The sequence below is a fragment of the Netta rufina genome (assembly GCF_964035555.1).
Source record: "Netta rufina genome assembly, chromosome: 19".
Classification (NCBI taxonomy): Eukaryota; Metazoa; Chordata; class Aves; order Anseriformes; family Anatidae; genus Netta; species Netta rufina.
Window position 1 is genome coordinate 477,578 of NC_140143.1, and position 25,153 is coordinate 502,730.

Here is a 25,153-nt window from a genome sequence, read left to right on the forward strand (position 1 = left end):
TCCCTGCCCAGCCCTATTGCTCCCCCCCCCCGTCGCACCCCCAGCCCCTCAGCAGCCTCCGACCACCTTCCGCAGCCCAACTGGTCCCAGCACTGGCCCCAACTGGTCCCAGCACCGGCCCCAACCGACACCGGCTGCAGCCCAACGGCCTCGGAACCCCGGGGCTCCCCCCAGCTCCCCATCAAAGGAGCGGCCAAGGCCTCGGATGGGATCAGTTGGGGGCTCAGACCAGCACCGTGCTGCCTGCAGCGCCTCCTCCAAGCACCCCCCGCCCTCCCACAGCCCCCAGACCCCACCCCTGCCCCCTACCAAGCCCCCCTTGCCCAGCCGGGGCTGCCAGCACCCCCAGCAGCCACACGACATCGCCACGGGGCTGGGCACCAAAACTTTGGGGTTGGGAGAAGCGCGAGCCTGGTGGCAAAGGTGGGGGGCGAGGGCTGGGGGCAGCGGGGCCCGGACCAGACCCGCACACAGAGCACAGGAGCCGAGATGAGCGCAGTTCGGTGTTTATTTGCTGCAGATCCTCAGCACTAGTTTACAAGGCCGTGGCAAAAAAAAAAAAAAAAAAAAAAAAAAAAAAGAATAAAAAATGCTGCCACACCCCACCCCCTCCGGAGAGGCCTCTGCACGGAACGACCCCAACATACAAAATAATCTAAAAGGAGAAAACTATACAGGAATATTTACACCTCTGATAAATAGACTAATACTGATCCGGGCGTCTCCCTCCAGACCCTGTGCGGGGGGAGCAGGACAGGACACGGCGCTTGTGGGGCAGAGGCGGGGGCACAGCCCCAGTGGGCACAGCCCCGATGGGTGCAGCCCCGATGGGCGCAGCCCCATGCTCGGTGCAGCCCCCGAGCACGTCGCCCCCCTGCTCAGGAGCCACCCCTGGCACGGGGCTCGTGGCTGCGAGGAGGGGCTGGAGGCACGGCGCTCAGCCCAGCCCCGGCACCCTAAGGCAGGGCAGGGCCAGGTCCGTGGCACCGCGGCACCCTGACGGCGACAACCTCCCTGCGCCCACAGGGCACGGCTGGGGGGCTCCAAGGCAGCAGCGTGGGGGAGCTCAGCACAGACCCAGGCCCGCTACAACGAGGGCCACGAGTCCTGCCTCCGCGGGGCTGTGCCCACCACCCTGGGGCTGCCACCCGGCCCCCCAGTGCCTGCAGCACCCCAAAACCGCCAGCTGCTCACCCGCACGGTGGGGCACCCCAAGTGCTTCAGGAGACACGAGTGCTGGGGGGACCCAAAAGCACGTCCCCAGCACTGGGTCCCCCCAGGGCCCTCCCCGGAGCCAGGCTCCCCTCCCTCCTGTTCAGTTGCCCCCTCGCCAGTGCCCAGGGCTGGAAGTTGCCACCCGGGGGAACCCGGAGCAGGAGGGCTGCCCGACGGCCCTGCTGCCCAGCCCGGTGCCCACAGGCAGCATTACCACCCCGCGGCCGACCGGGGGGCAAGCACCGGGCACTCCCCGCACACAGGGGTGTCCCACCTCGAGCCCAGCACTGTCTGGAGGTGAGACGGTGGCACTGGGGCCAGAGCCACCGGAACGCCCTTGCCCCTTCCCTCCCCCCATGGTAAAGAAACTGCGAAGCTGAAGCTGGGTCCTGGCACCGCGGGCTGGGCTGCAGCCCTCCGGGAAGGGGAGATGCTCGCGCTGACGGGGGCGCGCCAGTCCCGCAGGGCCAGCGGGGGCTGCTAGTGTCTCTTGGTGGAGGACACCTTCTTCTTCCTGGCGGCCAGCATCTCATAGAAAGGGTCCCGGCTGATCGCTGCCCTGGCAGAGGGAACGGGGCTGGGGTCAGCCACGCAGCCGTCCTGCCCCGAAGGGTCTCAGGAAGGCCCCTTTGTGCCCCTGGGGGAGCCCGCTGCCCCCCTGCCTTGCGGGGTTTCCCAGGATGTGCTGCCCCCACCCCAAACACAGGGGACGGTTCCCCCCCGGAGCACTCACTTGATGCACTTGATCCACTCCTCCTTCTCCTCGGGCGTGGGGGCTGAGATGCGGTACACGGTGTGGTTCCCCTCCACCACCCGCCCGTCTGCCTCCGTCTTGCAGGCCTTGATCACCTGGTCCTTGTTGTCGGGGATGTAGAGCTCGAAGCAGTTCTGGGGTGGAAGAGACCCCTCAGGGACAGCCCCCAGGGCAGCGGGGACTCCCCCGGGCACCCCGAGGCAGGAGGGACAAGGCAGAGCAGTGGGGCTGTGGGTGCTCCCCGGCACCCCCCTGCAGCAGGACAGGGACACCCTGACCGCCCCCAGGCATCCCCTGCCACCAGCCCCAGATGCTGCCCGTCATGGGGATGGGCAGAGCAACCCCGTGGGGCCCTCCTGCCTCTCCCTGCCTGCTCCTGTCCCCCCAAAGCACCAGGATGCTCCTTCCAGCCCCAGGGGACCCCGCCGGGCACTCACAGGCTTCTTGGAGTCCTCCACCTCGCGGATGCTCAGGTTCTCCAGGGGGATGATGCCACGGGGCTCTTTATCCTGGGGGGGCCAAGCAGAGGCTTCAGTCGCAGGCCGGACACCTCCAACCCCTCCGTGTGCCCCAGGAGGAAGGGCTGGGAGCTGCCAACACCCCCGTGCACAGGCACCGAGTGCTGCCTGCCCCCCGGCCCCCTGGCGCAGCAGGAGCAGCACCCTCCCTGCCCCAGCTCAGCACCCCGCACGAAGGCCACTGACCGTGGTGTACTCGAAGTAGTAAAGGCAGTTGTCGGTCAGGATGAACCAGCGCCGCTTCCACGTCTTCACCCTGCCTCCTGGGAGCAGAGAGAGCCGTGTTGGGCGCCACCGGGCTGCGGCACGGCGAGGCCGGGCCCGCGCGGACACACACAGGCAAGCAGCGGGCGCCGGGGCGCAAGCAGAGCCAGGCAGCCCCGCGGCGCCGGGGCGCAGCAGCAGCAGGCAGCACACACCACGCCGGGCAGCGCACGAGCAAGAGCGGAAAGCAGGCGGATGGGGATGGAGACGGAGGGTGGCGGGAGGGCAGAGCCGGGCGGGGAGCACGGTGCCCGGTCGCACCGACGGCACCGAGCCACGCCGGGTGCCGGCTGCAGCGGGGGGCTCCGGGGGTGCGCGGGGCTCCCGCCTGCACCGGCCGTGCTCCTGCTGCCATCCCAGCCCGACGCTGGGCAAAGCAGGAGCCCGGCGTGCAGCTCGCGGAGGCTGGGCTGTGGGGAGCTCTACAGCCAGCGCTGCCAAGGGAGGAGCTGCTCCCCTGCGCTCGGGGACCGCTCCCAGCTGAGCCCGGCTCCCCTCCGCCACGCTCCGGCCGGCACAGCGGCACCGGCTGCTCTGCTCAGCGCCGCGGGCTGGGCACCCAGGCCATGCTGCTCAGGGTGGGCACAGGCGCAAAGCAGCAGGGTGTGCACAATGGGCTCGTCTCCCCCACCCCGTCCGTGTCTGCAGGAGAGCCCTGCCTCGCTGCCCCTCCGTGCCACCTTACCTCCCAGCCCTTCACCTGGCCAGAGCCAGAGCCCCTTGCTATGGGAAGGTTCACCCCAGTCCCTGCCCTACAGCCAGGCTGAGACCAGGGTTTCCTAGAAGGACAAGGCTCCCTGCCCTCCTCCAGCCAAGCTCACCCCTCAAACCCCTGGGCTCGATGCCCCCCAGCCCCCAGCCCTCCTAAGGAGCTCCAGCTCCCCCAGGCCCTCCTCCAGGCTGCATCCTCAGCAGGGCTGTGGGTGGAAGAGCCGCATCGCAGCAGCTCTGGAGGAGGAACCGTATGGCACCGAGAGGCAGCGCAGCCCCGGGACTCAGCACTCCCAGCACCTCGGGGCTGCAGGCGGCCGAGCCGGGGCCGTGCCCAGCTCTGGGACAGCCGCAAGCCTCGGCACGGCACGGGGCACCGCGCGCGGGCTCCTACCTGCTCCCTGCACCCAGCCAGCTCCAGGTGCTCCGTGTCCCAGGCTGGGCCCTTCCTGGGCACCCCCCAAACACCCCAAACCCGGCCCCATCCCTTGCGGTGCCAGAGATGCAGACCCACTGCGGCGGGGCCAAGACACCCACAGGCACAGGGAATCGCCGGGGGCGGGTGGCCCGGGCAGCACCCGGGCGAGGAGCGGCCGTGGCCCCGTCTGTCCCCGGGCTCTGGCGTTTGCCCTGCGGGACCGGGGCAGGGGAAGGGCCCGGCAGGCCTCGGGGAGCGTTCGGCATCGGCGGGGACCGGCAGCCCGGCACCCTGCCACGGTGGTGGTGGCGGGCACGGGGCTGTCCCCTCGGCAGGCAGGGTCCCCCGGGCAGCGCGGTGGTTAGCAGCAGCAGCAATGAGACTAATCGCCAGCAACTAAAAACGAAAAGGAAACGAAGCCCCAGAGGCATGAGCAGAGCAGGGGATAGGGGTACGTACCTCCTGGAGTTGGGGGCAAGGAAAGGAAGAGCCAAAATCATGGAAACATACAAATGAGGGAGAAAAGAAAATTAAAAAAAAAAGGAAAAAAAAATAAAAAGAGGAAACCCCGAAGAACCCCCCTCACCCCGCGCAGGGCCACGCATGGCAGCGGGGCAGGGCTGCAGCAGGGAAGCCCCAAGGGGCCGGGCCACTGAGTTCCCTGGTTCTCTGTGGCTGTGTGGGATGGGGGGACCCAGCCCCTGCCCCACGGCCTCCCCAGGGGCTCTCAACCCGCCCACAGCCTCACCACCCCCTTACTGGGCTCGGAGGGGCTGGGGCCTGCTCAGGGACAGAAGGAACAGGGTCCTGGGGCTCTCCAGGGCCCCCCAACATGTAGCTGGGGCGTGGGTGATGCCTCGTCTGGCACCCGGGCTGGCACGGGGCAGGGCTCCGTGCTGGGCAGGGATAAGACCCCATTCCCATCACGAGGGGTGGTGGTAAGGTGAAAACACCCCCTGGTGAGAGGACAGAGCCCCCACCCCGGCAGGAGCCCCGGGAAACGCCGCCTCCAGCCCCTGCTCCTGCCAGCACCCCCGGTCCCCTCTCCTTGCTCGACCCGGGCAGAGATCCCTAAGGAGGTGCTGAGATGAGAAGCCACGGGAGCCAGGGCGTGGGGCAGGCTCGTGGTCTGCGAGAGCTGGGCTGTGCCGCGGGGATGCCATGCACGCTGCCTGCATGTGGAGCTGGGATGCGGAGGTGATAATGCCGTGGGAAGGTGAGGCAGGGACCGGCCGCTGGCATGGAGGGGACGCAGCCTGGGGGCAGCTCGCCGTTCGCTCCCTGGGGCCTGCTCCGGCAGGACCCTGCTGTGCCTCGGTGCCGACAGGAGCCTCACCAGCCCCCTGCTCCCACGCCAGGCCCTGGCACCAGCTCTCCACCCCAGGGCTTGCTCTGAGAGGCAGAGCCCCCCAGGAACCCACCCGGCTGCGGCTCTGGTCCTGCTGCCCGGCCCAGGGAGAGCTGCGGGTGGGAGCTCTCCCCGCCGGCCCGCAGCCTCTCGCCCCTCTCGAGGCCATGCTCCAAGGAGCCCGTCCCGTGGGCAAGGCGCAGGCGAGCCGGGAGCATCGTGCCCCTGCCTGGCCCCGTCCCCGAGCTGCACCCACCCGGCTGCCAGCACTCACCCAGCTTCAGGAGCCAGCCCTCCCGGTCGGGGTTGAAGAAGGTGTGGGTGAGGTCGTTGCCATCGTCCTCGGGGATTTTGAAGGGCTCGTTCTTGATGCTCTCATAGAGATTCTGGCACAAGGACACGCGGGGTCACCTCTGCTCCCCCCCGACAGCCCCGCTGCGCACCCTGGCCCTGAGCCCCTCACCCGCAGCAGCTCCTCGGGTAGGTCCCCCCCGTCGTTGATGCCGCGGTTCATGGCGATGAAGCGCTCCGCCGTGGGTTTGTCCTTGACGTTGGGGTTGTGCAGGCTGGTGTTCAGCATGATGATAGCAAAGGAGAGCACGTAGCAGGTGTCTGCAGGGACAGAGGAGAAAATCAGCCTCCAGGCGGGGGGGGGGGGCTGGGGAGTGGGGCCAGGCAGCTGCCCACCTGTGGACTGGAAGACGCCGGGGTTGCACTGGCAGTAGCGCTGGGCAAAGGCCTCCATCATCCGGTCGATCTTCTGCGCCTCCCCGGGCAGCCGAAAGCTCCAGAGGAACTGCCTGCGGAGCGAGGTGCCGCGCTGCTCCTGGGGCCCCAGCACCCCCCGGCCACGCTCCCGTCTTGCAGCCCCTGCGAGCCCCCCGCCCGCAGGGCCCCGCTCCCGGCCCCGGCCCAGCCCCTGGCTCACCGCAGCGCCTGCACGAGGTTGAGGTCGGTGAACTCGTGCAGCTCCACGAAGGCGTGCAGGACGTGGATGTTGAACTCGTCCCTGCGGAAACAAAGCCGCAGCACAAGGGCCGCACGGTCAGCCAGTCCTGTGACTGCCCAGCGGCCCCACGTCTCCCTGCTCTGCTCCAGGCCCTGCTCGCCTCCAGGCAGGCACCCTGCGGCTCTGTCCTGCTCGTGGCCAGCCTGGTTTGCACACACCGGCCTCTTCCCAGTGGCAGCCACGGCTCCAACCACCCAGCTGCCGGCCCCGGTGCTCAGCGAGGTGCTGGCACAAGCTGCTGGTGCTGCAGCCGGCCCAGACTCCGTGTCCTGCCAGTGACACCCCGCTGGGACTGTGCCGGGGGCTGCCCAGCGAACCCCAGGGGCCGCCACGTCCCCGAGCTGCCCGAAGCCCCGCGCACCTCTCGCCCAGGTAGTCCCCGATGGCCGTCTTGTTGAGGCCCTCCCCCTTGTAGAGGAACTGCGCGATGTCCTCGCACGTGTTCTTCAGCAAGTCGTTCTCGATCAGGAACTGGATGCCCTGCAGCGGGGCGAGAGGCGCGGCTCAGGCAGGGGGCACCCGGCGCACGGGGTGGCAGAGCTGCAGCGCTGCCCTTGCTCTCCGGAGCCCGGTTCCAGACCCCAATACCTTCTTGGGATCCATGTTGAACTTCTTCCTGCCCATTGCCACCTGCTTGTTCCTCTGCATGTTCTTCCTGCGGAACAGCACAGCTCTGAGTGCTGTGCACAGACCGGGCTCCCCCTGCCCAGCCCCTTGCCCTGCGTGGACTCAAACGGGAGCCGAGCTCCGTGGTCCGGGCCAGGCCCCCAGCCTCAAATTGGGCACAGCCCACCCTGGGGGATGCAGTGCAGGGCTTCGGGTCTGCCCCACCCCACAGCCGAGTGGCTGGGGCTGGTCCCAGTCTGCCAGGAGGAGCTGCCACAGCCTGTTTGTGGGGTCACCCCATGCAGAGCATCCCAACGGGTCCCCTCTGCACGGGGAGAGGCTGGAGCGAGCCTGGTAGGGCTCTGAGGACAGCAGCCTTCGTGCCCCAGTGGGGCCGGTGTGAGGGGGACTGGGAACGGTGCCACGAGCCAGCTCCCGCCGGGACCCCTAATCCCACAGCGGCACCGTCTGCACCAGCCCAGAACAACAACGTCTGTGCGGCTAGACAGGGGGATGAGGCTTGGACAAACAGACCTTCGGAGGAACAATTCAGGCTGGAATCCTACAGCATTAGGAGTGCCTGGGAAAGCCACCGGCACCAGCACCCACGGGACGGGGCCGCGCCGCGTGGCAGCTCCCAGGCCAAGGGGGTGAGCTCAGGGCTGGGCACGCTGCGGGAAGGGGCTCTGCCAGCTCTGTGCCAGCAGAGGACTCACCTCTCCTCCGTGGACCCGAGGTTCTCGATCTCATTCGTCACTTCTGCTATCTCATCTTTCAGCCGCTGAGGGGAGAGAGCGTGCGCTGAGCCAGGAGCTGCCTCCCGGCCTCCCCGACCCCAGGCGCCCCGGCAGCAGGCAGGGGGTCCCCACAGAACAGGGCCTGGCGGAGGCAGGTGCCAGCCCTGGGCCCCCCCAGCCCCCCACGTGCTGCCCCGGGCTGAACCCCCTCGCAGGGCACTTGGCAGAGGGCTGTGCCCTGCTGCTAATTCCCTTGCTGCGTCTCCGTGCACGCAGGAAGGAAGAGATTCGGAGGTTAACGACATTACCCCCTAATCCCTTCAGATGGTGCTCAGCATATGGCAGTAATTAGCCTCTGCTGCCCTAATCACAGACGTGACTGACGAGTGTCCCAGATGAGCACTGACCTCGCAGCCACCGGCCAGGGCAGAAACACAGCCCCAAAACACGGCCCAGAAACACGGCCCCTGCCTGTGCCACGGAGACATCGATGCCCCGGGCCGCGGGGAATGGCACAGGCGAGGGAGCAGCCCGGGGCTCTGCAGAGCACGAGGAAGGGCTGGGGCTGCCTCTGCCCTGCGGGACCCCCCCGTGCCCCCACACGGCTCCTGTCCCCTCCCAGGGCCCCGTGGAGGCAGCGCTATTGGGGTGGCAGATGACGGGCTCCCTGCAGCAGCTGCTCGTCGCATGTGCCCGGCCCTCCCTGCCCTGCGCTTCCAGCAGCTCCAATTTTCTGCCCCAGAAATTCCAGGGGAGCCTGCACAGGCTGCAAGGAGCGGGGCTGGCAAGGAAGTGGACGGGGGCACAACCCTGATCCCAGCCCTGCACGGCTCCGGCACGGGCACTTTGGATCCCGGGCACTGCAGCCTGCTGGGCAGCCCCGGCCAAGGCAGCCTCTCCTCCTGCCTCGTCCCCGTGCCCAGGAGTGGGGTAGGGGGACTCGGGACACAGGGACGAGCCTGCACAAGAGGCCGCCTTGCCTGGGACAGCCGGGGATGGGGGAGCACGCACGGCAGCCCTGAGCACCGACCTGAATGTCAGCCAGCAGCTCCTGCTTGCGGCGGCGGATGTTCTCCAGCTCCTGGCACTCCTCCGGGGTTAGGTCGCTGGGCACTGCGAGGGGACAGGGACAGGGACAGGGACAGGTCAGCGCACACAGACCGTGGGAACCGTCCCCGTGCCGGGCTCCAGACCCGCACCCGTGCGCAGCCACCGGTGCCCGCCCGGGGCTGGGAGGCTCCGTCAGCAGCGCCCCCGGCCGAGTGCCCCTGACGGCACGCCAGGAATGCGACGGGCACCACGCTCCCCGGGCCGGGCAGCGGCTGCAGCGGGGGAGCCTGGCCCGGCCGAGTCCTGCTGATTCAGCCAGCAGCGAGCCCCGGCCCCCGCTCCTCCCCGCAGCCCACCCCTGCTCAGCCTCGGTCCCAGCCCTGCAGGGACCTGGAGCTGCACCGGGCGAGCCCCAGAGAAAACCGGCTCCCAGCCGGCCCCTCGCCGCCTCCTCCGTGCTGAACCCCCCCTCCTGAGTGGGGGGCTGGAGGCAGAGCCCCCCCAACAGGCGCTGCCTGCACGTGGTGACACCGCTGCCTTGCTGTCCCCCTCGGGAGCCGGACACCCCACAGCCCCTGCAGCCCCCGCAGCTGTGCGCTCCCGTCCCCTTTCTCACGCCGCAGCCCACGGGTGACATTCCTGGTGCTCTGCAGCGCGTGACCTCCTGCTTCAGCTGCTCCCGTCCCCAAGGTCACCCTGCTCCTCTGGCAGCCCCCGCCTGCCCCCCACCCTGCCCGCACGCTCCAGCAGCTCGCTCTTGCCCCATGCCAAGGCCACAGGCAGGGCCCTGGTGTGCCACTGAGCGCCTCGTGCCCTCCTTCCCCCAGCTGTGGCGTTCCATCAAGGCACCGGGTGCCGCCGCAGTCTCCAGGCCCCCTCTGCCCCGTTTGCTCTGTCCCCGTGTCACCACCAGGCCCCGGCTCACCCCAGCGCTCTCCGGGGGTCCACTGCTGGGGCCCCGTCCCTGTCCCTGCACCCTTGGGTGCTGTCCGCAGCCGCGCGTCACCCCCGAGCCGCTTCCCTCCCCGCGGGTGCCTCTGGGGCAGCTGCGCTCACGCAAAGCGAATCTGTGAGCTCAGCACTTTCCTCGCTCCGCTCGTGTTTTCTGCCGAGCTTCCTCCTTCGCAGCAATCCCCCGCTGCCGAGGTCAGCAACAGCCTCAGCTTGCGACACGACCCCTCCGGACTCCAGAACACTTCCCGATATTTTCGGCCCCCGACGCACGGAAGCGTGACCCTGGCAGTCCCCAGCGCTGGGCTCTGAGCTACCCACGTCCAAAACGCCGCGGGCTCTGCCCCGCCGCACGCCCAGAGCCTCCAGCGCAGCCCCCACCAGGGCGCGGAGCCGGTCCCACCGGGGCCCAGCCTCTGCCGCGCGGCTGCGGCCGGCACCGACAAGACGCAGCGTGCCGCGACGGGCAGGGACGGGCCTCGCTCGGAGCCACCCGCACAGCCCCGAGCCCTGCGCGGCCGCGTGGGAAGAGAAATTCGGTGCCAGACTGAGCACCCCCCCCCCCCCCCGAGCCCGCAGCGGGTGGGTGGGGGTGGGAGGGAGGCTGCAGCAGTGCAGGGACGTGCTGGCACGCGGCGGGCGCGGGGGAGCTGGGGCTGGAGCTGTGCTGCCTCCCTGCCCCCCCCCCCCCCCCAACCCCCGGGCTGACGAGGGGCTGCGTGGGTCCCCTGCAGGACCCAGCCCCCCCCCCCCCGCACGGGGACAAGCACTCGTGACCCTGGGCCAGCCGTGTCAGCAGCAGCAGCAGGAGGAAGAGAAACCCCAGGCACAGCTTCAGCTTCTCTGGGGAAGGAAGAGGGCGGCACCCCCTCCCCGCAGCACCAGCAGGGTCCCGGGGGGCTCCTGAGCCTCACCCCCGGCAGCCCTGTGGGGGGCTGTGGGGTGCGAGGGGACCAGCCCAGGTGCCAGGCTGTCACACGCAGGCAGGAGGCTTCCCAGCACGACACGGGGGTGCTGTGTGCCGTCCCCCCACCCTCTGCTGCCTCAGCCCACGGGCACCCAGTGGTGAGGGGCCCGCCGGGCTCCGAGAGCAGCAGCAGCAGCAGCAGCAGCGCGCCCACCGCCCCCACCATGCCCAGCACCAGGCGCAGTCCCACCACCACCACCACCACCACCACGCGGGGGTCCCCGTGGCCTCCTTCCAGCTCCTCCCCACCCTGCGGCCGTGCTCACCGCTGCCCTGTGCGCTCAGGACCATGGTGGGGGGACGCCCGGGGCCGGCCGTGGCGCCGCAGCTCGGAGCAGCTCCCAGGGGCGCGGGCACCTGCCCGCCCCGCGCCGCCCGGGCTGAGTCAGGGCCGCGCCGCGCCAATGAGCTCGGGGCCGCGCCGGGCGTCACCGCGGCACCGCCGCCACCGCCACCGCCCTGCTCCTGCCATGGCCGGCCCCGGGCCACGCACGGCTCCGCCACCCCTTGGGTTGCTGCTGCCCACAGGCACCCGGAGCCAGCCCGGCCCTTCCTTCCTCGGGGGCCGCCAGGACGTGTGCGCCTTGGCACGTCTCGAGCTCGCTGTGGTCACGCTGGGGACCCCGCGCAGTGGGACCAGTACAGGACTGGGGGCAGGCAGCCCCAGGAGTGGTGTCGGTCCCCCCGGGGTGTCACCGCTGTCTCTCTGTCACCCCCAGCTCGGGGCAGATCCCAGCTCAGACTGCGCTGCTGCCCGTGGGACGGTGCCAAGGCAGGGCCTGGGGGCCCACGGGGCTGCGCCCGCAGCAGCAGAGCCCCCGGCACGTCGCTGTCCCGCTGTCAGCTGCCTGGAGAGGCCGCGTGAGCCTCAGCCACCTTGACTCAGCTAAATCCTGCTCCACAGCGTGAGATGGAAAAACAGCACCCGGAACACCGGCTACGGAGATCTCCCCGGAAAGCCTGGGAAGGAAGGGCCTAAAAAAGGCTCCTGAGGCCTTTCAGCCCCAGCTGCGGAGCCACCCAGCCCTCCTGCCGGCCGAGGGCACAGCTCTCACCCATGCCACGTCTGTCGGGCCGTGCTGGCGGCCCCACGTCTCGGACAGACCACGGGGACACCCCGCGGGAAGGGGCTGCCCGTGGGGCTGGCCCCAGTGCAGCGGGGTGTCACCAGCGGGCTCGGCCGTGGCTGTGCTGGGGGGCTCCCGCTGCACCCCACTGCTGGGGGGGGGCTGCGGGGCCCCAAGAAACTTCCTGCCCCCGCCTCGGCGCACCACATCCTGTTTTCACCGTGCTCTGTGCACATCCTGGGTTGCGTCAGCCCCGTCCTTCCCCAGACAGCCGAGGTGCGTCAGGAGAAGGGCTCGGGGTCAGGGGGCTCCAAAAAGACCCTCCCAGGCAGCCAGGTCCAGTGCCGAGTGCTGGCCAGGGCCCTGCCCTCCCCGCCACCCAGCTCCTGCACCCCGCAGCCGCTGCCTCGCTCCCCACCAGTTCCAGGCTCAGGGGCCCAGCCGTGGGGCTGGAGCACCACCAGGGCACACGACGTGGCCCACGAGCAGCAGCTTGGCCACGTCCACTCTCACTGAGCCACTGACACAGCCACAGCACCCGGCTGTGCCGTCCTGCAGCCCTGCATCGTGTGCTGCTCGCCCTGCCACGCACCTCGCTCCCCCTCCACTCCAGCACCTCTCACCATGCTCGGCCTCAGCGCAGGCAGCGCTGCCGCAGGGCTGCCGGGAGCTGCTCTCAGCCCGCGAGCAGGAGCCCAGGGACAGCAGCAGCAGCTCTCAGGCACTGACAGCCCGCAGTGGCAGCCCTGACCTGGGCAGGTTTCCTTTGGAGAGGGCAGCCACGCACGCTCACCCTGCTCTCAAGCGGGGCTGCAGCAAGGGCATCGCCCCTGCAGGGCTGGAGGCAGGAGGGGTGAGGGGCTGGGGCAGGACAGAGCTCAGCCCCACCACACTGTGCGCACCCCCTGGCTCTGCCGAGGGCTCCCCGGCTCTACCAGCACCGTGGGGAGCACCCCGCACCCAGCCGTCCTGCCGGAGCCGTGCTTGCGGGGGCCTGAGCCCGGCAGCGCGCGGGGGCGGCGAGACGAGCGGGACGCTCCGTGCCGCCGATGGCAGGAGCCATATGGAGCCGGAGCCACGGGCCCTGCCGTGGGGACGGGGTCACTGCGGGAAGCGGAGGGCACGGGGCACCTACCTGCCTTGGCGGCCACCGAGGGGCACAGGAAGGCCTGGAAGCTGGAGGCGCAGAGCTCGCTGACCGTCCCCATGGCGCGCAGACCCCGAGCGGGGCAGGGGGAGCCCGGCGGGCACCGTGCGGCGCGGCGGCAGCTCCCTGCGGCCGGGACCCCGGGCAGCCCGAGGCGTCCCCGCTCTGCCTGGAGCAGGGGAAGGCGGCTCTGGCAGCGGGAGGCTCCAGCGGCAGGAGCCCACGCGCCAGCCGCAGCCAATCCCCGCTCCCTGCCCGCACAGCGGCCCGCTGGGGCGCCCGGGCAGCGGCCGGCGGCTCAAAGCCACTTGGAGGACACGGAGCCGGGGAAGTTCGTGGCAGCGGCCCCCTGGCCCTGGGCTGCCTGCCCCCTGCCAGCCCCCGGCCCCCACGGCGGCTGACGGCGGGGTATTTTTAGAGCGGTTTTATCCCTCCGTATTAGAGCTTTAAGCATCCAGAGCCGCTGGTTGCGTAGCAACCTCCCCTGCATAAAAGGAAGGTGCATAAAGAGACACAACAGGCTGCAGCGAGGCGTGGGGAGCGGGGTGCTGCCAGGCCCCCGGCCACGGGGTGCTGGGTGCTGCCTGCTCCCGGCACAGCCCCATGGGGCTGAGCCATCCCGCTCCGTGCTTGGGCTGTAACCCAGAGCTGGGGATGGGGCAGCGCGGTGCCGGTGCTGGAGCCGGTTCCCTGCTCCCGGGGTGCTGCTGCTGCAGGATCTGGGGCCCTGCCCTGAGCTCCCGGCCTCTGCGTCCTGGCAGAGCTGGGGGGCACCCTGCCGGCCCCGCTGCACCCCAACCCGTTGGCCCCACGGGCCCCGAGCAGACCCAGCCCGGACAGCCAGCTCCTCCCTTCGCTCCGAGCAGAAGCGATGCCCCGGCGGGGGCACGGCCGTGAGTAACAAACCCCAGTCCCTGGCGGGGCACGAGGCAGCGCCCTGCAGACACCCGGCTGCTGGCTGCCAGGCGCTGGGAGCACGAGGACGTGCTGAGCCAGGAGGAACCCGAGCAGGGCAGGACGGGTGGCAGGGGACGTGCAGGACACCGATCTGTGCCCCGGGAGGACACAGCACCCGGGCAGGGGGACCCCAGGCCCCAGGAGCAGCGCGTGGCTGCGGATGGGTGGCAGGGAGAAGATTGCTGCTGGGGCACGAGGGCAGCGAGGAGTTCGCTGCTTCTGCGAGCGGCCTGCACTGCTTCCCCTTCCCTGGGGGCCGAGGCAGCCGCTGCCACAACCCGAGGAAGGAAAAGGATGCGAGGAGCCGGAGGGACTCGGGCTGAGCCGGGCACGGGAGCAGCAGCTGGGGAAAGCCCCACGCTCAGGGCAGCTGCGGGTGCCCAGCACATTTGGGGCAGGGCCGGGCTGTTTCCAGGCTGTGTGAGCCCTGCACCCAGCTCGTTCCTCACCCCCTGCCCGGGCACTAGGAATGCCCCCAGCCTGCGCCTGCCCCAAAACAGGGCCTGTGCCGAGCCCCCCTGCTGCCCACCACACATCGCCCCAGGTGCCCCATGCAGCCCTGGGAGCTCGGCAGCGGGCACTGTGCTGCGTGCCCCAGGCATTGGGGCTGAAACAACGGCTCTACGGGGCGCTACGTGCACCCCGGGGTGTGATTACTGCGTGCCAGCACCGTGGCTCGGTGCGCTCTGCTCCCAAACACCTCAATCATCGCCTTCCCCACCACGTTACCACCTTTGGAGCCCCGACGGCCCCAGCGCTGTGCTCTGGTCCCTGTGCCTGGGCTGCTGTCCCCACGCTGTCCCCTTGCCTCTGGCCCAGACCCACGGCTCTGCTGGGCTCTGCTGGGCTCGGGGGCTCGACGGACCCCGGGTTTTGCCAGCAGTGTCCCCGCTGCACCCTGCGAAGGGCCCCGCTGAGCCCGTGCCGGGGCACCTGCGGGGGAACGGGGCCGGGCAGGGCGGCAGCGGGTGAGGACCCCCCCAGGAGGCACCGCACAGCCGCCCCCCCAGCTCGGCCCCCAGCCGGGCAGAGGCTGCTCGCAGCAATCCCTTAATCCCCGCCGCCTGTAATCCCCGGGGGCTGCGGGATTACCCCGGGGCCGGGCCCCAGCCGCAACAGGGCGCGGGGGGGGGGCACGGAGCCCGCGGGGCCGCCACCGGGGCCGGGTCCCGGCCCTGACACCGGGGGGGCACCGGCCCCGCGCCCCTCGCTGTGCCCCCGCGGGGAGGGGACCCGCCGGGAGCCGCCCGGCCCCCCCCGTGCCCCGGGGGCCGCCGCCACGGGCACAGCCCCGCGGGTGGGAGCGTCCCGGGGCTCGCTGCAGGCCCCGGGGAAGCTCCGGGAGCCGCTCCCGGGGCCGCTCCCGCTGCAGGGCCGCGGCCGGCAACGCCCGCGCAGGGCCGGGCCCGGAGCTTATCGCGGCCGGCAGCTCCCGGGCGGCACCGGGCGGGGCCCGGCCCGGAACCGAGCGGGACCGGGACCGGGACCGGGACCGAGCGGGACTGGGGTGTCCCGGTGCCGGCCCCGCGGCCGTGCCCGCACCGCCGGGCTCCGGTCGCTGCCCCCCCCCCGCACCGATCCCGGTGCTACCGGGAGATCGCCGACACCGCCCCGCGCCCCCCCCCCACGCCCGGTGCCCCCCCGCTCCGACCGTAGCTACTCGGTGCCCCCCCTCCCGGCCCCCCCCGCCCTGACCGTAGCCGCCCGGTGCCCCCCCAGCCCGGTGCCCCCCCTCTGACCGTAGCCGCCCTCCTCCTCCATTGCCGCCGCCGCCGCCGCTCCGGCCCCGCCCGCGTGACGGCGGCACCGAGGCCGCGCCGGGCGGCAGCGCGTGACGTCGGAGGGGGCGGGGCCACCCCGCACCAGACCCCGCCCCCCGCTGTGTGAGGCCCCGCCCCTCCCTCCCTAAACCCCGCCCCCTCCGGCGCAGGCCCCGCCCCCAGCACTCGGCTCGCTGTCGGTCGCGGTTTTATTGCGGGGGGGGCGGCTCCACGGGGGGGGGGCACGGTCCGGGGGCTCGGGATGTGCCCCCCCCCCCCCAAACCCCCACGGGACGGGGGAGGACAGGAGGGGGCAGCCCCCCCCCAACAGCCCCGGGGCACACGGGGGGGCGCAGGCTGCCTGCAGCGGGCACAGCCCCGGGGTCCCGGGGGGGCAGGAGGGGTCCGGGGGGGGCCGGGGGTACCCAGGGGGTCCCAGCAAGGACGGGTGGAGGGGGAGGCCCGGGGGGGTCCCAGACCGGGGGCTGGGGAAGGCACAGCAGGGCCGGGGCCCCCCCAACCAGGCAGAGCCCCCCCCCCCCAGGGGTCCTGGAGGGAAGCCCCCAGCCCCCAGGGGTGCAGGGACCCCCAAGGGGGGGGGGGGGACCCAGGAGCTGCCCAGGGCTGGGGCTGCACCGAGCCCCCCCGCAGCAGCACCCACCCAGGGGGGGTCCGCTCACTGCAGGCCAGCCCCCCCCCCCAACCCCAGGGGGGCGCAGCTCCAGGACCCCCGCGCTGCTCCTCGGGGCTGGGCCCAGCGCTGCTCCGGTGGCTGCGATCGGCACCTGGGGGGGAAGCAGCAGCAGCGTTAGCACCCCTGGGGGCACAGCTGCCCCCCCCAGCCCCCCCCAGCCCCCCCAGCCCACCTCAGAGCCGGTAGCTGAGGCTGGCCACCTTGGCCGGGTGTGTCACGGCCCAGAAGTTTCTCCTGCTCTGCAGCTGCTGGAAGGGGTTGAGGTGCCGCCGCCGCTCCCGCCTCAGCTTCTTCACCTTCTTCACCTGTGCAGCGGGAGGAAGGCTCTGGGGTCAGGATGGGGGGGGTCCTGCAGCCCCCCGCCAGCCCCCGGGGGCGCAGCCAGCGCTCACCTTCCCTCGGTCGAACTCCTCGTCCCACTCGTCGATGACGGTCTCGCTGCGGGCCCAGGCCGCGTCCCGGATGGCGTCCTGGCTGACGGCCGACAGCTCGCCCCCCCACGTCAGCACTGCAAAGAGACCCCCCCTCAGCACCAGCAGGGCCCCGGGCTCCTCGCTGCCACCTCCCCCCCCCAAAAAACAAGCAGCACCCAGCTCCAGGAGCCCCCCCATGGCCGCTCTGCCCCCATCTGGGGCAGGACCTGGGGGCTGCGTGCCCCCCCCAGCCCCCCAGGTGCGGTACCTTGCTTGCCGTAAGCCTTGTCCAAGGAGTTCCTGAGCAGCTCCTGCACCACGCTGCGCTCCTGGCTGCGGGGGGGGCTGCCAGGGCCAGGGCTGCCCCAGGCACTCGGTGCTGCTGCAGGAAGAGCACGGGGTAAGGACAAGCTATGGGGCTGTCCTGTGTCCCCCCCCCCAGGGATCATTCCTGCAGGGCAGGGGCACGCGGCCGTACCTGGGGCGCTGGGGGCAGCCTCCTGCTCCGCGGGGGGGCTGCCCAGGCTTTCCCTGCGTTTGCGCTTCCGATGCTCGCTCTCTGCGGGGCCGGGCCCCGGGCTCTGCTGCTTCGTCTGCCAGGGCTCTGCCTCGGCCCTCCTGGAGCTGGGGAGGGCAGCACGCCTTAGCTCGGCCTGGGACAGCCCCGGGGAAGGGGCAATAGGAGCAAGGAGCCCCTGCCTGGGCCAGGTGTGCTGTGTGCTGGGGGGAGCTGCCCGCAGAGTGGGTCAGCACCCCCCGACCCCCCATCCCCTCACCTGCCCGAGGGCAGCGTCCCGAGGCAGCGCTCCTCCGTCTCCTGCAGCCGCCTCTTCTTCTTCTTCTTCTTGAGCGGGGGCACAGGCTCCGTGCCCGGGAAGCAGCCGGGGGCTGATGTTTGCTGCTTGGGGCGGCTCTGCTGCTCCTCCCGGCCCCCAGCAGCATCTGCAGCGGCCGCCCCCCTCCCCGCAGGGGACAGCGAGCCCTCCTGAGCCACGTTCCTCCTCTTCTTGGGGGGGCTGCAGGCTTCGTCCTTGCCGTTCACAGCCAGAGCGCAGGGGCTGCCGCCTGCTTCAGGGTGCTGCTTGCGATGCTTCTTCTTGAGGGGAGCGGGGTGGCTGTGGCCGGGCCCGTGCTCCCCGCCGCAGGCAGGACGGGGGTGCGAGGAGGGGGCCGTGGAACCGTTGGTCAGGGGGGAGGCCGGGAGCCGAGGGGCTGAGCTGGGGGCGAAGCTGAAGGTGGGCTTTTCGGGGTTTGGCAGTTTGAGAGCAGATGAGGACAGCCTGAGGGACAGAAAGAGAGGCTGACGTGTTCTGAAAGCCAAGGCAGGAGCAGGAGCCCCCCCCGCTGCCTCCCCACCCGAGGTGCACAGGCACCCAACGGGCACCACCTGAGCCATGAAGCCAAGAAACCCATGGCAGAGCTGCTCCGGGGCAGCTGCAAGCACAATTAGGACGGGGTGAGTGCTGCCACAGCACAGGGTGCAAGGGAGCCCCAGAACAAGATCCAGACCAGGCTGGTGCCTCCCGATGCCATGGGACAGTAACACACGGCCAGAGCCTGCAGAGTGCCTGCCTTGTGCCAAATCAGAGAAACTGCCCCGATTCTGGGGCTCAGAACGAGCCCCGACAGCCTGGGGACGAGGGACACGGGTGCCAAGGTGCCCCCGGCCAGCTGCCACACGGGACCAGCGCCGCAGGACCAGCTCCAGGACCAGCTCCGGGGCTGCCGCTGGCTTCGGTGTCGTGGGGGAGTCCGGGAGCCCCCCCGTGCGCTTACCTGGGCTTGCCGAGAGGCCAGGGAGAGGAGTCGGGGTGGGTGGTGGTCGTGGGGAAGGAGTGGCCGGCGGGTGGCGGGTGAGGCTGCGCGCGGCGGTCACTTCCGCTCGCCCTCCGCGGGGTGCTGCCCTGCAGTTATCGACATAAATAAAAACTTGGTGGTCTAACGAAAAGGTTTCCGAGAGCCAAGAGGAGAAAATAAAAAGGGGAGCCCAGAGAAAGGGGAGGGGAACAGACACAGACGGGGGGGAGGAAAGTGGGGGGGTGGTAGAAGAAGAATCAGAAGTGTTCTCAGTTAGAAGCACAAAGGAAAAAAAGGAAGGAAGGAAATTTAAAAGCACAAAAACCCCAGCACGAGGCCCCGGGCTGCAGGGCAGCACCCAGGGACCCCCCCCCACGCCATCGGCCAGGCAGGGGCAGCCCTGCAGCTGGAGAGCCGCAGGTCCCCCCCCACCCCACCGAGATGCGCCCAGCACCGGGACGCGCTCCCTCGAGCGAGGAAGGAGGGAAGGAGCTGCTTCCCTGCGGGGCTCGGGGTCGCCAACCACCCGTCAACAGCAGCAGGGGCCTGGCCCCGCGCCCTGCCCCAGCAGGAGGGCAGGAGCCAGCCCTGGGACCGGGGGGGCTCTCCCACACCAACCCCAGCTTCACGAGCGCTGCCTCCGCGCCTCCCCGAGCACACGCACCCAACGCGGGGGGCACCCGGCACCCGGTGACACCCCGAGGCCCAGACTCACCTTTTTGGCAGAGAGCGCCAGCTTCTTGGCCGGGGGCGGTGACATGGTGCTGCCCGGCTCCCCCGCCGCGCTGCCCAGCTGGGAGGATTTCGGTTTCACCACCTTGGAGTCTTCGAGGCCGGCGGGCTCGGCGGGGAGCTCCGCGCCACAGTCCGTGTCCTCAGAGGGGCAGAAGCCTCCCGCTGCGGTTTTGGCTTTCTGGGGCGCCTTGGCCAGGTCCCCCGCCGCGCTGTGTGCCGGGCTGGTGGTGCTGCTCCTGCAGGAGCCCCGCTCCGGAGTGCCGGGGCCGGGCTGTGGCGATGTGGGTGGCTGCTTGCTGTCCCCGGAGCTCTGCCGGGGCAGATCCGCCGCAGGCCTGGCCGTGCTGCCGGGGCCCTGAGCTGCCCTGGGCGCCTGAGGCTGCTGCGGGGAGGACGGCGGCTTCTTGGGCCTCCGGGTCACGTCCTCGGTGGGCGCTGCGGCTGCCTGGGTGGCTCTGAGGGGCAGCTTGGGTGACGGGGACGCAGCGGGCGGCCTCGGCGGGGTGCATCCGTTCAGCAGCTTCGGCCCCGTGCCCGGCGCACCGCGGGCCACCGGGACCCCGACCTCCTCCGGCCCCGGCAGCTTCTTGCCCGGCAGCACCTCCGGTCTCTGGGTGAGGAGGAACGGGGAACTTCAGCGGTGACGCTGAAGGGACACGGTGACGCTGCCCCCGCTCCCTTGGCAGGCTGGGCGCCACGGGACCCTCCCCAGGGCCCTCTCCCCACCCGGCAGCAGCCCCTGGGACTCACCCGGCCCAGCAGCGGTGACGGCAGGGGCCCGTTGGTTGAGCTTTTCCTGATCTGGTCAGAGACGGAGGCCGGGCGGCTGGGCAGGCTGCAGCTGGCTTTGGCAATGGCCCCATCGGAGCCCTTCCTGGGGCTGGGGATTCTGGAGAAGGCAGAGCACAGGGGCTCAAAACCAGGGGGCTCATCTCAGATGCGTACAGGAGCAGCAGGAGGCAGCAGCTCAGAGGCAGCAACGTGCTCCTCATCCTCACAGGACCCCTGACCAGCCCCAGACCTCTCCCCCCACACCCATCCCAGCCCGTGCACCCCACAACACGGGGCACACGCTGCCGGCCTGGCCCCACAAGACAGGAGAGCCGCTGAAGGGCAGGGTGCGGGGCCAGGCGGCGCAGGGCACCTCACCTCAGGTAGAAGAGCACGTAGGCCTGCTGGTTGAGGACCACCTTGATGTTGCTGCAGTGGACCAGGGAGTCGTTCATCTGATACCACTGCCCGTTGCTGGCCTGAGGGAGAGCAGAGGGGGGTCAGGCCCTGCCCAGGGCCCCCCCGGGCCATGTACACCCGCTGAGCACCCACAGGGACCCAGGAGCAGAGCCAGAGGGGTGCCGGGGAGCAGCCTGGGCTCACCTTCACGTAGCAGTAGTAGTGCCCGGCGTGGCAGCTGTATCCCGAGTGCACCAGCACCGCGTACAGCCCGTACATGACGGGGTCCCCGTTGTTCTGAGACATGTAGGGGCGGATGTTCAGGAACTCGGGGTACCCCACGTCCTGCGGGGAGAGGGCGTCTCAGCAATCTTTCTTGCCAGAGCAAAAGCAGCTCCGGCTGCCCTACGGGCCCATCTCTCGAGGGAGGGGACCCAGCACCGCTGGGGAAAGGCTGCTGGGCTGCAGCTCAGCTCAAGCTGCGCACGGGACCCCTCACAGGACCCCTCACAGGACCCCTCACAGGACCCCTCACGCCGCTCTGGCCAGCAGGGCCTCGGGCTGGGGGCCCGCCGAGCTCTCACCTTTGTGATTTTGCCTCCGCTGAAGTTAGCAAAGCGTTTCAGCGAGAGCGTGAGGACGTTGGAAGCCCGGTGGATGGTGAAACGTTTGCTGGCTGGCACCTTCTTCTTGCACCTGTAGAGAAAGGGCTCAGGCTACACAAACTACTCCACCCTGACTACTAGCCAGGGCCAAGGGGCAAACCGCATGGCTCACGGCCGTGAGGGGAGGCAGTGGGAGCAGGAACAGCTCCATTGCAGGCTCTGGGGCCTCGTGTCCCGTGCCTCAGCCAGGGCTGCCCCCGCTCTGCAGCAGCCTCCCCCTGCTCCCCCCCGCAGCCCTGGCTCACCGTGCACACATGTAGGCGTTCTCCCCGCTCAGCATGTCTGACTTCACAAACAGCTCCAGCGCCCGCACGATGTTTGCAGCTTGCTGCAGGGACAGAGCAGAGCTCAGGGAATGGGTGGGCTGTCCAGGCTACAGCACGGCTGAGTGCCCCGAGGGGACACCAAACTGGGAGCCCACCACCACCGCAGCTGCCCGGTGCTCCGAGCCCCAGCAGAGGCCACGGCCCCGCTCCAGCTGAGGGCACTGCCCCGCAGGGAAGGCAGCACTGCAGCTGCTGCTCCCCTCTTGCTTGCACGGTGCCGTGACGTTTGTGTGAGAACAGCACTGTTGCAGCTGCAGAAGCAGCACCCCCTCCAAGAGCAGAGCTCATCCCACCCCTCTGACGTACCCTGATCTCCAGCGCCACGTCCAGGTAGGGGTCGTAGGTGTCCGAGACGCTCTTGCACACTGAGCACTTCACTGCAAAGGAAGCAGCAGGGAGCGCTCACAGCTCTGCGCCCACAGCAGCTGCAGGGCTCCCCCCTCCTGGGCACCAGGAATTCAGCGCCAGGCCCCCGCTGTGTGCCCGCAGCTGGCGGGGAGGCAGGCTGGCAGTGCCACCACTCGCTGGCACAGCAAGCGTCACCAGACAGCTGCAAACCCCGGCTCCTCTGCCGGGTAACAACGAGCCAGGGGCCCGCAGCCAGCGGCTTCCTGCACTGCCACAGCAGGGGCCGAGACCCACGGGCACAGCACGAGCGTAGGGCTGCAGTTCTGGGTAATTCACTCCGGTTTAGCTGTTTTCCCCCAAAGATTCCTAGTGCCAGGCTCTCGGGGTACCAGCGAGCCGTGCTCCTGAAGCCACGGACTCACCACGGGAGCGCAGGTAGCCGCCGAAGATCTGGTGAACCAGCGTCGTGGCCTGGGTCTGGCGATCCAACCTGGGGAAGAAGCCACGGGTCTCACACCGCCCCTGCACAAGGGGCGCCCCTAAAGGGCCGCCGTGTCCCCAGGCGCTGCAGCAGCACAGCCCCGACCCCTGCCCGGCCTGTGGGGAGCTCGAGGACGCTGCAGCCTTTCTGGGGGGAGCCCAGAGGCCCAGGCTGCAGGCACAGGACACCCCCCAGGCACAGCCGACCTGGCTGGAGCTCAGAGCCCGGTGCTGCAGACAGAGGAGATGCCACCATGCTGGGACTGAGGGCTCAGGGGAGAGCTGCTCCCCCATGGCCACCAACGGGGGCTGCACCATGCAGCACGGCCGGACCCCCCGGCAGCCACAGCACCTGGGGCTGCAGCACAGCCACCTCCCGCTGCCCCCCGGTACCTGGTGCAGCCGTTGAGGCAGGCCTTCTGCATGGCATCGATGGTGTAGCGCAGGAACTCGTGCGCATCCTCCTGGCTGCCGAAGCGGAAATGCCGGGCGATCTCTGCAGGGAGACAGCCATCAGCTCCCGGCCTCCAACACCCCCAGCACGACCCAGGCAGGCTCGCGCCGGCGGCAGGGGCAGCCCCACATGGTGCTGGGGCACCCGGTCGGCTCCGTGACTCATCTCGGGAGAGCTCCCGCCGGGACCTGCCCCGGTCTGAGGCTCTGCTCATGCGTTAGTCAGCGCCGGCGAGCGCAGCTGTGGGAGGGAGGCTGCGGGGGGGGGCGGGGGGGGCAGGCATCCTTACTCTTGAGGTCTCGGATGAAGGACACCGGCTTGATGGCGTTGCCGCTGTTGGCAAAAGCCTGGATCAGGTGATTCTGCATAACGCACATCATGCAGAAGCCTCCGTGGTGACCTGGAGCAGGAGGGGAGAAGAAAGGACATTGGGAACAACGCGGGAGGGATGGAGGCAGCGCAGGGGAAGGGGAATCTCTGCTCCAGTGCACTGGGAGCACGACTGCGAGCCCTGCTTGGGAGCTCCCTGCTACAGCAGAGCGCGGGAGCAGCCCAGGTGACAGGGAGCAGCACAGCCCGGGCTGGCACAGCGAACCCGACCACAAATGGCCCCGCGCGGGCTGTGCTGTGTGCAGCCCCCAGCCCCCAGTCCCCAGCAGCCCCCATGGGACCCAGGGGTCCCAGCAGAGCCGCGAGGACACGGAGCTGCCCCGGCCCTGAGCGGGCTGCACGCAGCGGTGTGCGGGGACAGAAAGGGGCATTTGGGGGACGGGGAGGCAAAACCGGACCCCCACACACCCACAGGCAGGGCTGCACACAGGGGTGCTGAGCACAGCCCAGGACCGGGATGCGTGAGCGCTGCTCCCCCCCTCCAACCCCCCCCGGGGCTGAGCCCCCCACTCACAGGCGCGGCCGTGCTCCTTGGACAGCAGGTAGTTGGCGAGGGGCGGCGTGTAGGTGAGGCACTGCAGGGTGGCGTTGAGGAAGCACGTGTTGCCCAGGTTGTGCAGCCCGGCGCCCACCCGCAACACCCGCTCCCACCTCAGGGACAGGCGCTCCGCGGGGAACAGCACCTTCTGCGGCGCGGGGACCCCGTCCCCCGGCCCATGCTCACCGCCTGCGGGCACCGGGAGGGGGATGAGCGGCGGGTGGGGGGCACCGGGCAGCCCCCCCCACCCCCCATCCCGGTGCCCCCACGTACCCTGCCTCCCGGGCGGCCCCTCGGGGGCTGTGCGCGGCGGGGCGGGCGGCGGCCGGGGGTTGAGCAGCAGGTACTTGCCCCGCAGCCCCTCCGGCTGCCCCGGGCCGCGGCTGGCGGGCTCGAACTCGATCTTCTGCAGCAGCACCTTCTTGGCCGAGGCGGCCAGCAGCCGGCCCAGCTCCGCGTCCTCGCCCTGCTCCCGGCGGCCCGGCTTCAGCGCCTCGCGGAGCTTCTCCACGATGGGCATGGCGGGGGCCGGGCTAAGGGAGGGGGGCGCTCAGCGGGGCCCGGCCGCGGCCTAGGCCCGAAGGGGGGCCCGGGGCCGCCGCCCGCGACCTTCAGCAGCGGCGCCGCCACCGCCCGGCCCCGGCCCCGGCCCCGTCCCTCCCGCCACGTGCGGCTCGGCCGCTACCGGCGGCTCCGGCCGGGACCGCGCAGGGACAGCGCCCGCGGCGCCTCCCGGCCTCGTCCGGGCCCCGATCCCAGCCCCGATCCGGATCCGGATCCGGATCCCGATCCGGTTCCCGCTCCCGGTGCCGGTCCCGCCCCGCCCCCGCGGCCCCGGTCCCGCTCCCCCCCCCCCCCGGTCCCCGCGCACCATCCGGGTCCCGGCGGCCCGCACGTGTCACCGCCTCCACGGGGCGCTGCCCGCGGGAGCCCTTCCGGCCCCCAGGCTCCGCCCCTCCGGGGGGCGGGCACCGCAACGGCCCCGCCCCCAGCGCGCGCAGCCTCCGCCCGCGCCCCGGTACGCCCCGCCCCTGCCTCCCGGAGCCCCGCCCCGTTACCCCCGGAGCCCCGCCCCATCCCGGAGCCCCGCCCCCCGCCCCGTGGCTGCCCGGTGCCGGTGTCCCCGTTCGCTGCCGGTGGCGCGGAGCGGTGCAGGGCGGTGCCGGCAGCCCGGGGTGATGCCGGCGACCCCATTCACCACCGGCAGCCCGGTTTATTGGCACCGGCCCCGGTTACCGGCGATAGCCCCGGTTACCGCCGTACCCCGCTTATCACCGTACCCCGTGTGTTACCGCACCCCGTTACCACCGGCAGAGCGGCCGTGCCGGATCCCCACCGAGCCCCCGGCCCTCAGTGTCCGCGTGCTCCCAGCCCCGCTCCCACCGGCCGGAGCCGCCCCTCGGGTCCCCTCCAAGCCCCCGGCAGCTGCAGCCCGGTGCGGGGCCCACCCGGGGACGGCGGCAGGTCCCGGGGCGGCGGCTCCCTCCCTCCCTTCCCCCATCCCTTCCTCCTCCCCGGGTCCAGGCCCCCGGAGCAGGGGGGATCCGGGACCCCCGAGATGTGGTTGGGGGGCTCTGGGGGTCCCGCTCGGGGCACCCCGCGGTCCCTCCCCGTCCTCCCCCGCGCTGGGACCCCCCAGCAGAACCCCGGAGGAGAAGGGGCGC

The 25,153-nt window shown here is 71.1% G+C and overlaps 2 protein-coding genes across 6 annotated transcripts; both read right to left on the reverse strand.

The window, feature by feature from the left end:
- Positions 1 to 513: 513 nt before the first annotated feature.
- CYTH1 (cytohesin 1) lies at positions 514 to 15,550 on the reverse strand. Of its 4 annotated transcripts, none has more exons than XM_084298562.1 (13): positions 15,459 to 15,550; positions 8,611 to 8,693; positions 7,560 to 7,624; positions 6,826 to 6,892; positions 6,599 to 6,717; positions 6,157 to 6,237; positions 5,916 to 6,028; positions 5,692 to 5,840; positions 5,503 to 5,614; positions 2,674 to 2,750; positions 2,407 to 2,478; positions 1,949 to 2,103; positions 514 to 1,774 (listed from the first exon to the last, which is right to left on the reverse strand). In XM_084298562.1, exons 1-13 carry the CDS (start codon positions 15,478 to 15,480, stop codon positions 1,696 to 1,698), a joined length of 1,194 nt encoding a protein of 397 aa, XP_084154688.1. In that variant the 5' UTR covers positions 15,481 to 15,550; the 3' UTR covers positions 514 to 1,695. The 4 variants fall into 4 exon arrangements, with proteins under 4 accessions (XP_084154688.1, XP_084154690.1, XP_084154687.1 ...); XM_084298564.1 differs by lacking the exon at positions 15,459 to 15,550 and adding an exon at positions 15,415 to 15,419 and having other exon boundaries at positions 2,674 to 2,752; positions 5,502 to 5,614; XM_084298561.1 differs by lacking the exon at positions 15,459 to 15,550 and adding an exon at positions 10,815 to 11,051.
- Positions 15,551 to 15,732: 182 nt separating this feature from the next.
- On the reverse strand, positions 15,733 to 24,450 carry USP36 (ubiquitin specific peptidase 36). Of its 2 annotated transcripts, none has more exons than XM_084298228.1 (20): positions 24,361 to 24,450; positions 23,763 to 24,022; positions 23,466 to 23,678; positions 22,851 to 22,961; positions 22,501 to 22,603; positions 22,050 to 22,117; positions 21,586 to 21,656; positions 21,199 to 21,281; positions 20,873 to 20,984; positions 20,493 to 20,633; positions 20,268 to 20,368; positions 19,869 to 20,007; positions 19,099 to 19,728; positions 18,363 to 18,490; positions 17,363 to 17,866; positions 17,065 to 17,210; positions 16,855 to 16,965; positions 16,566 to 16,681; positions 16,346 to 16,478; positions 15,733 to 16,264 (listed from the first exon to the last, which is right to left on the reverse strand). In XM_084298228.1, the coding sequence occupies exons 2-19, from the start codon at positions 24,007 to 24,009 to the stop codon at positions 16,347 to 16,349; spliced, it is 3,156 nt and encodes a 1,051-aa protein (XP_084154354.1). In that variant the 5' UTR covers positions 24,010 to 24,022; positions 24,361 to 24,450; the 3' UTR covers positions 15,733 to 16,264; position 16,346. The 2 variants fall into 2 exon arrangements, with proteins under 2 accessions (XP_084154354.1, XP_084154353.1); XM_084298227.1 differs by having other exon boundaries at positions 16,855 to 16,968.
- Between the last annotated feature and the right edge of the window lie 703 nt (positions 24,451 to 25,153).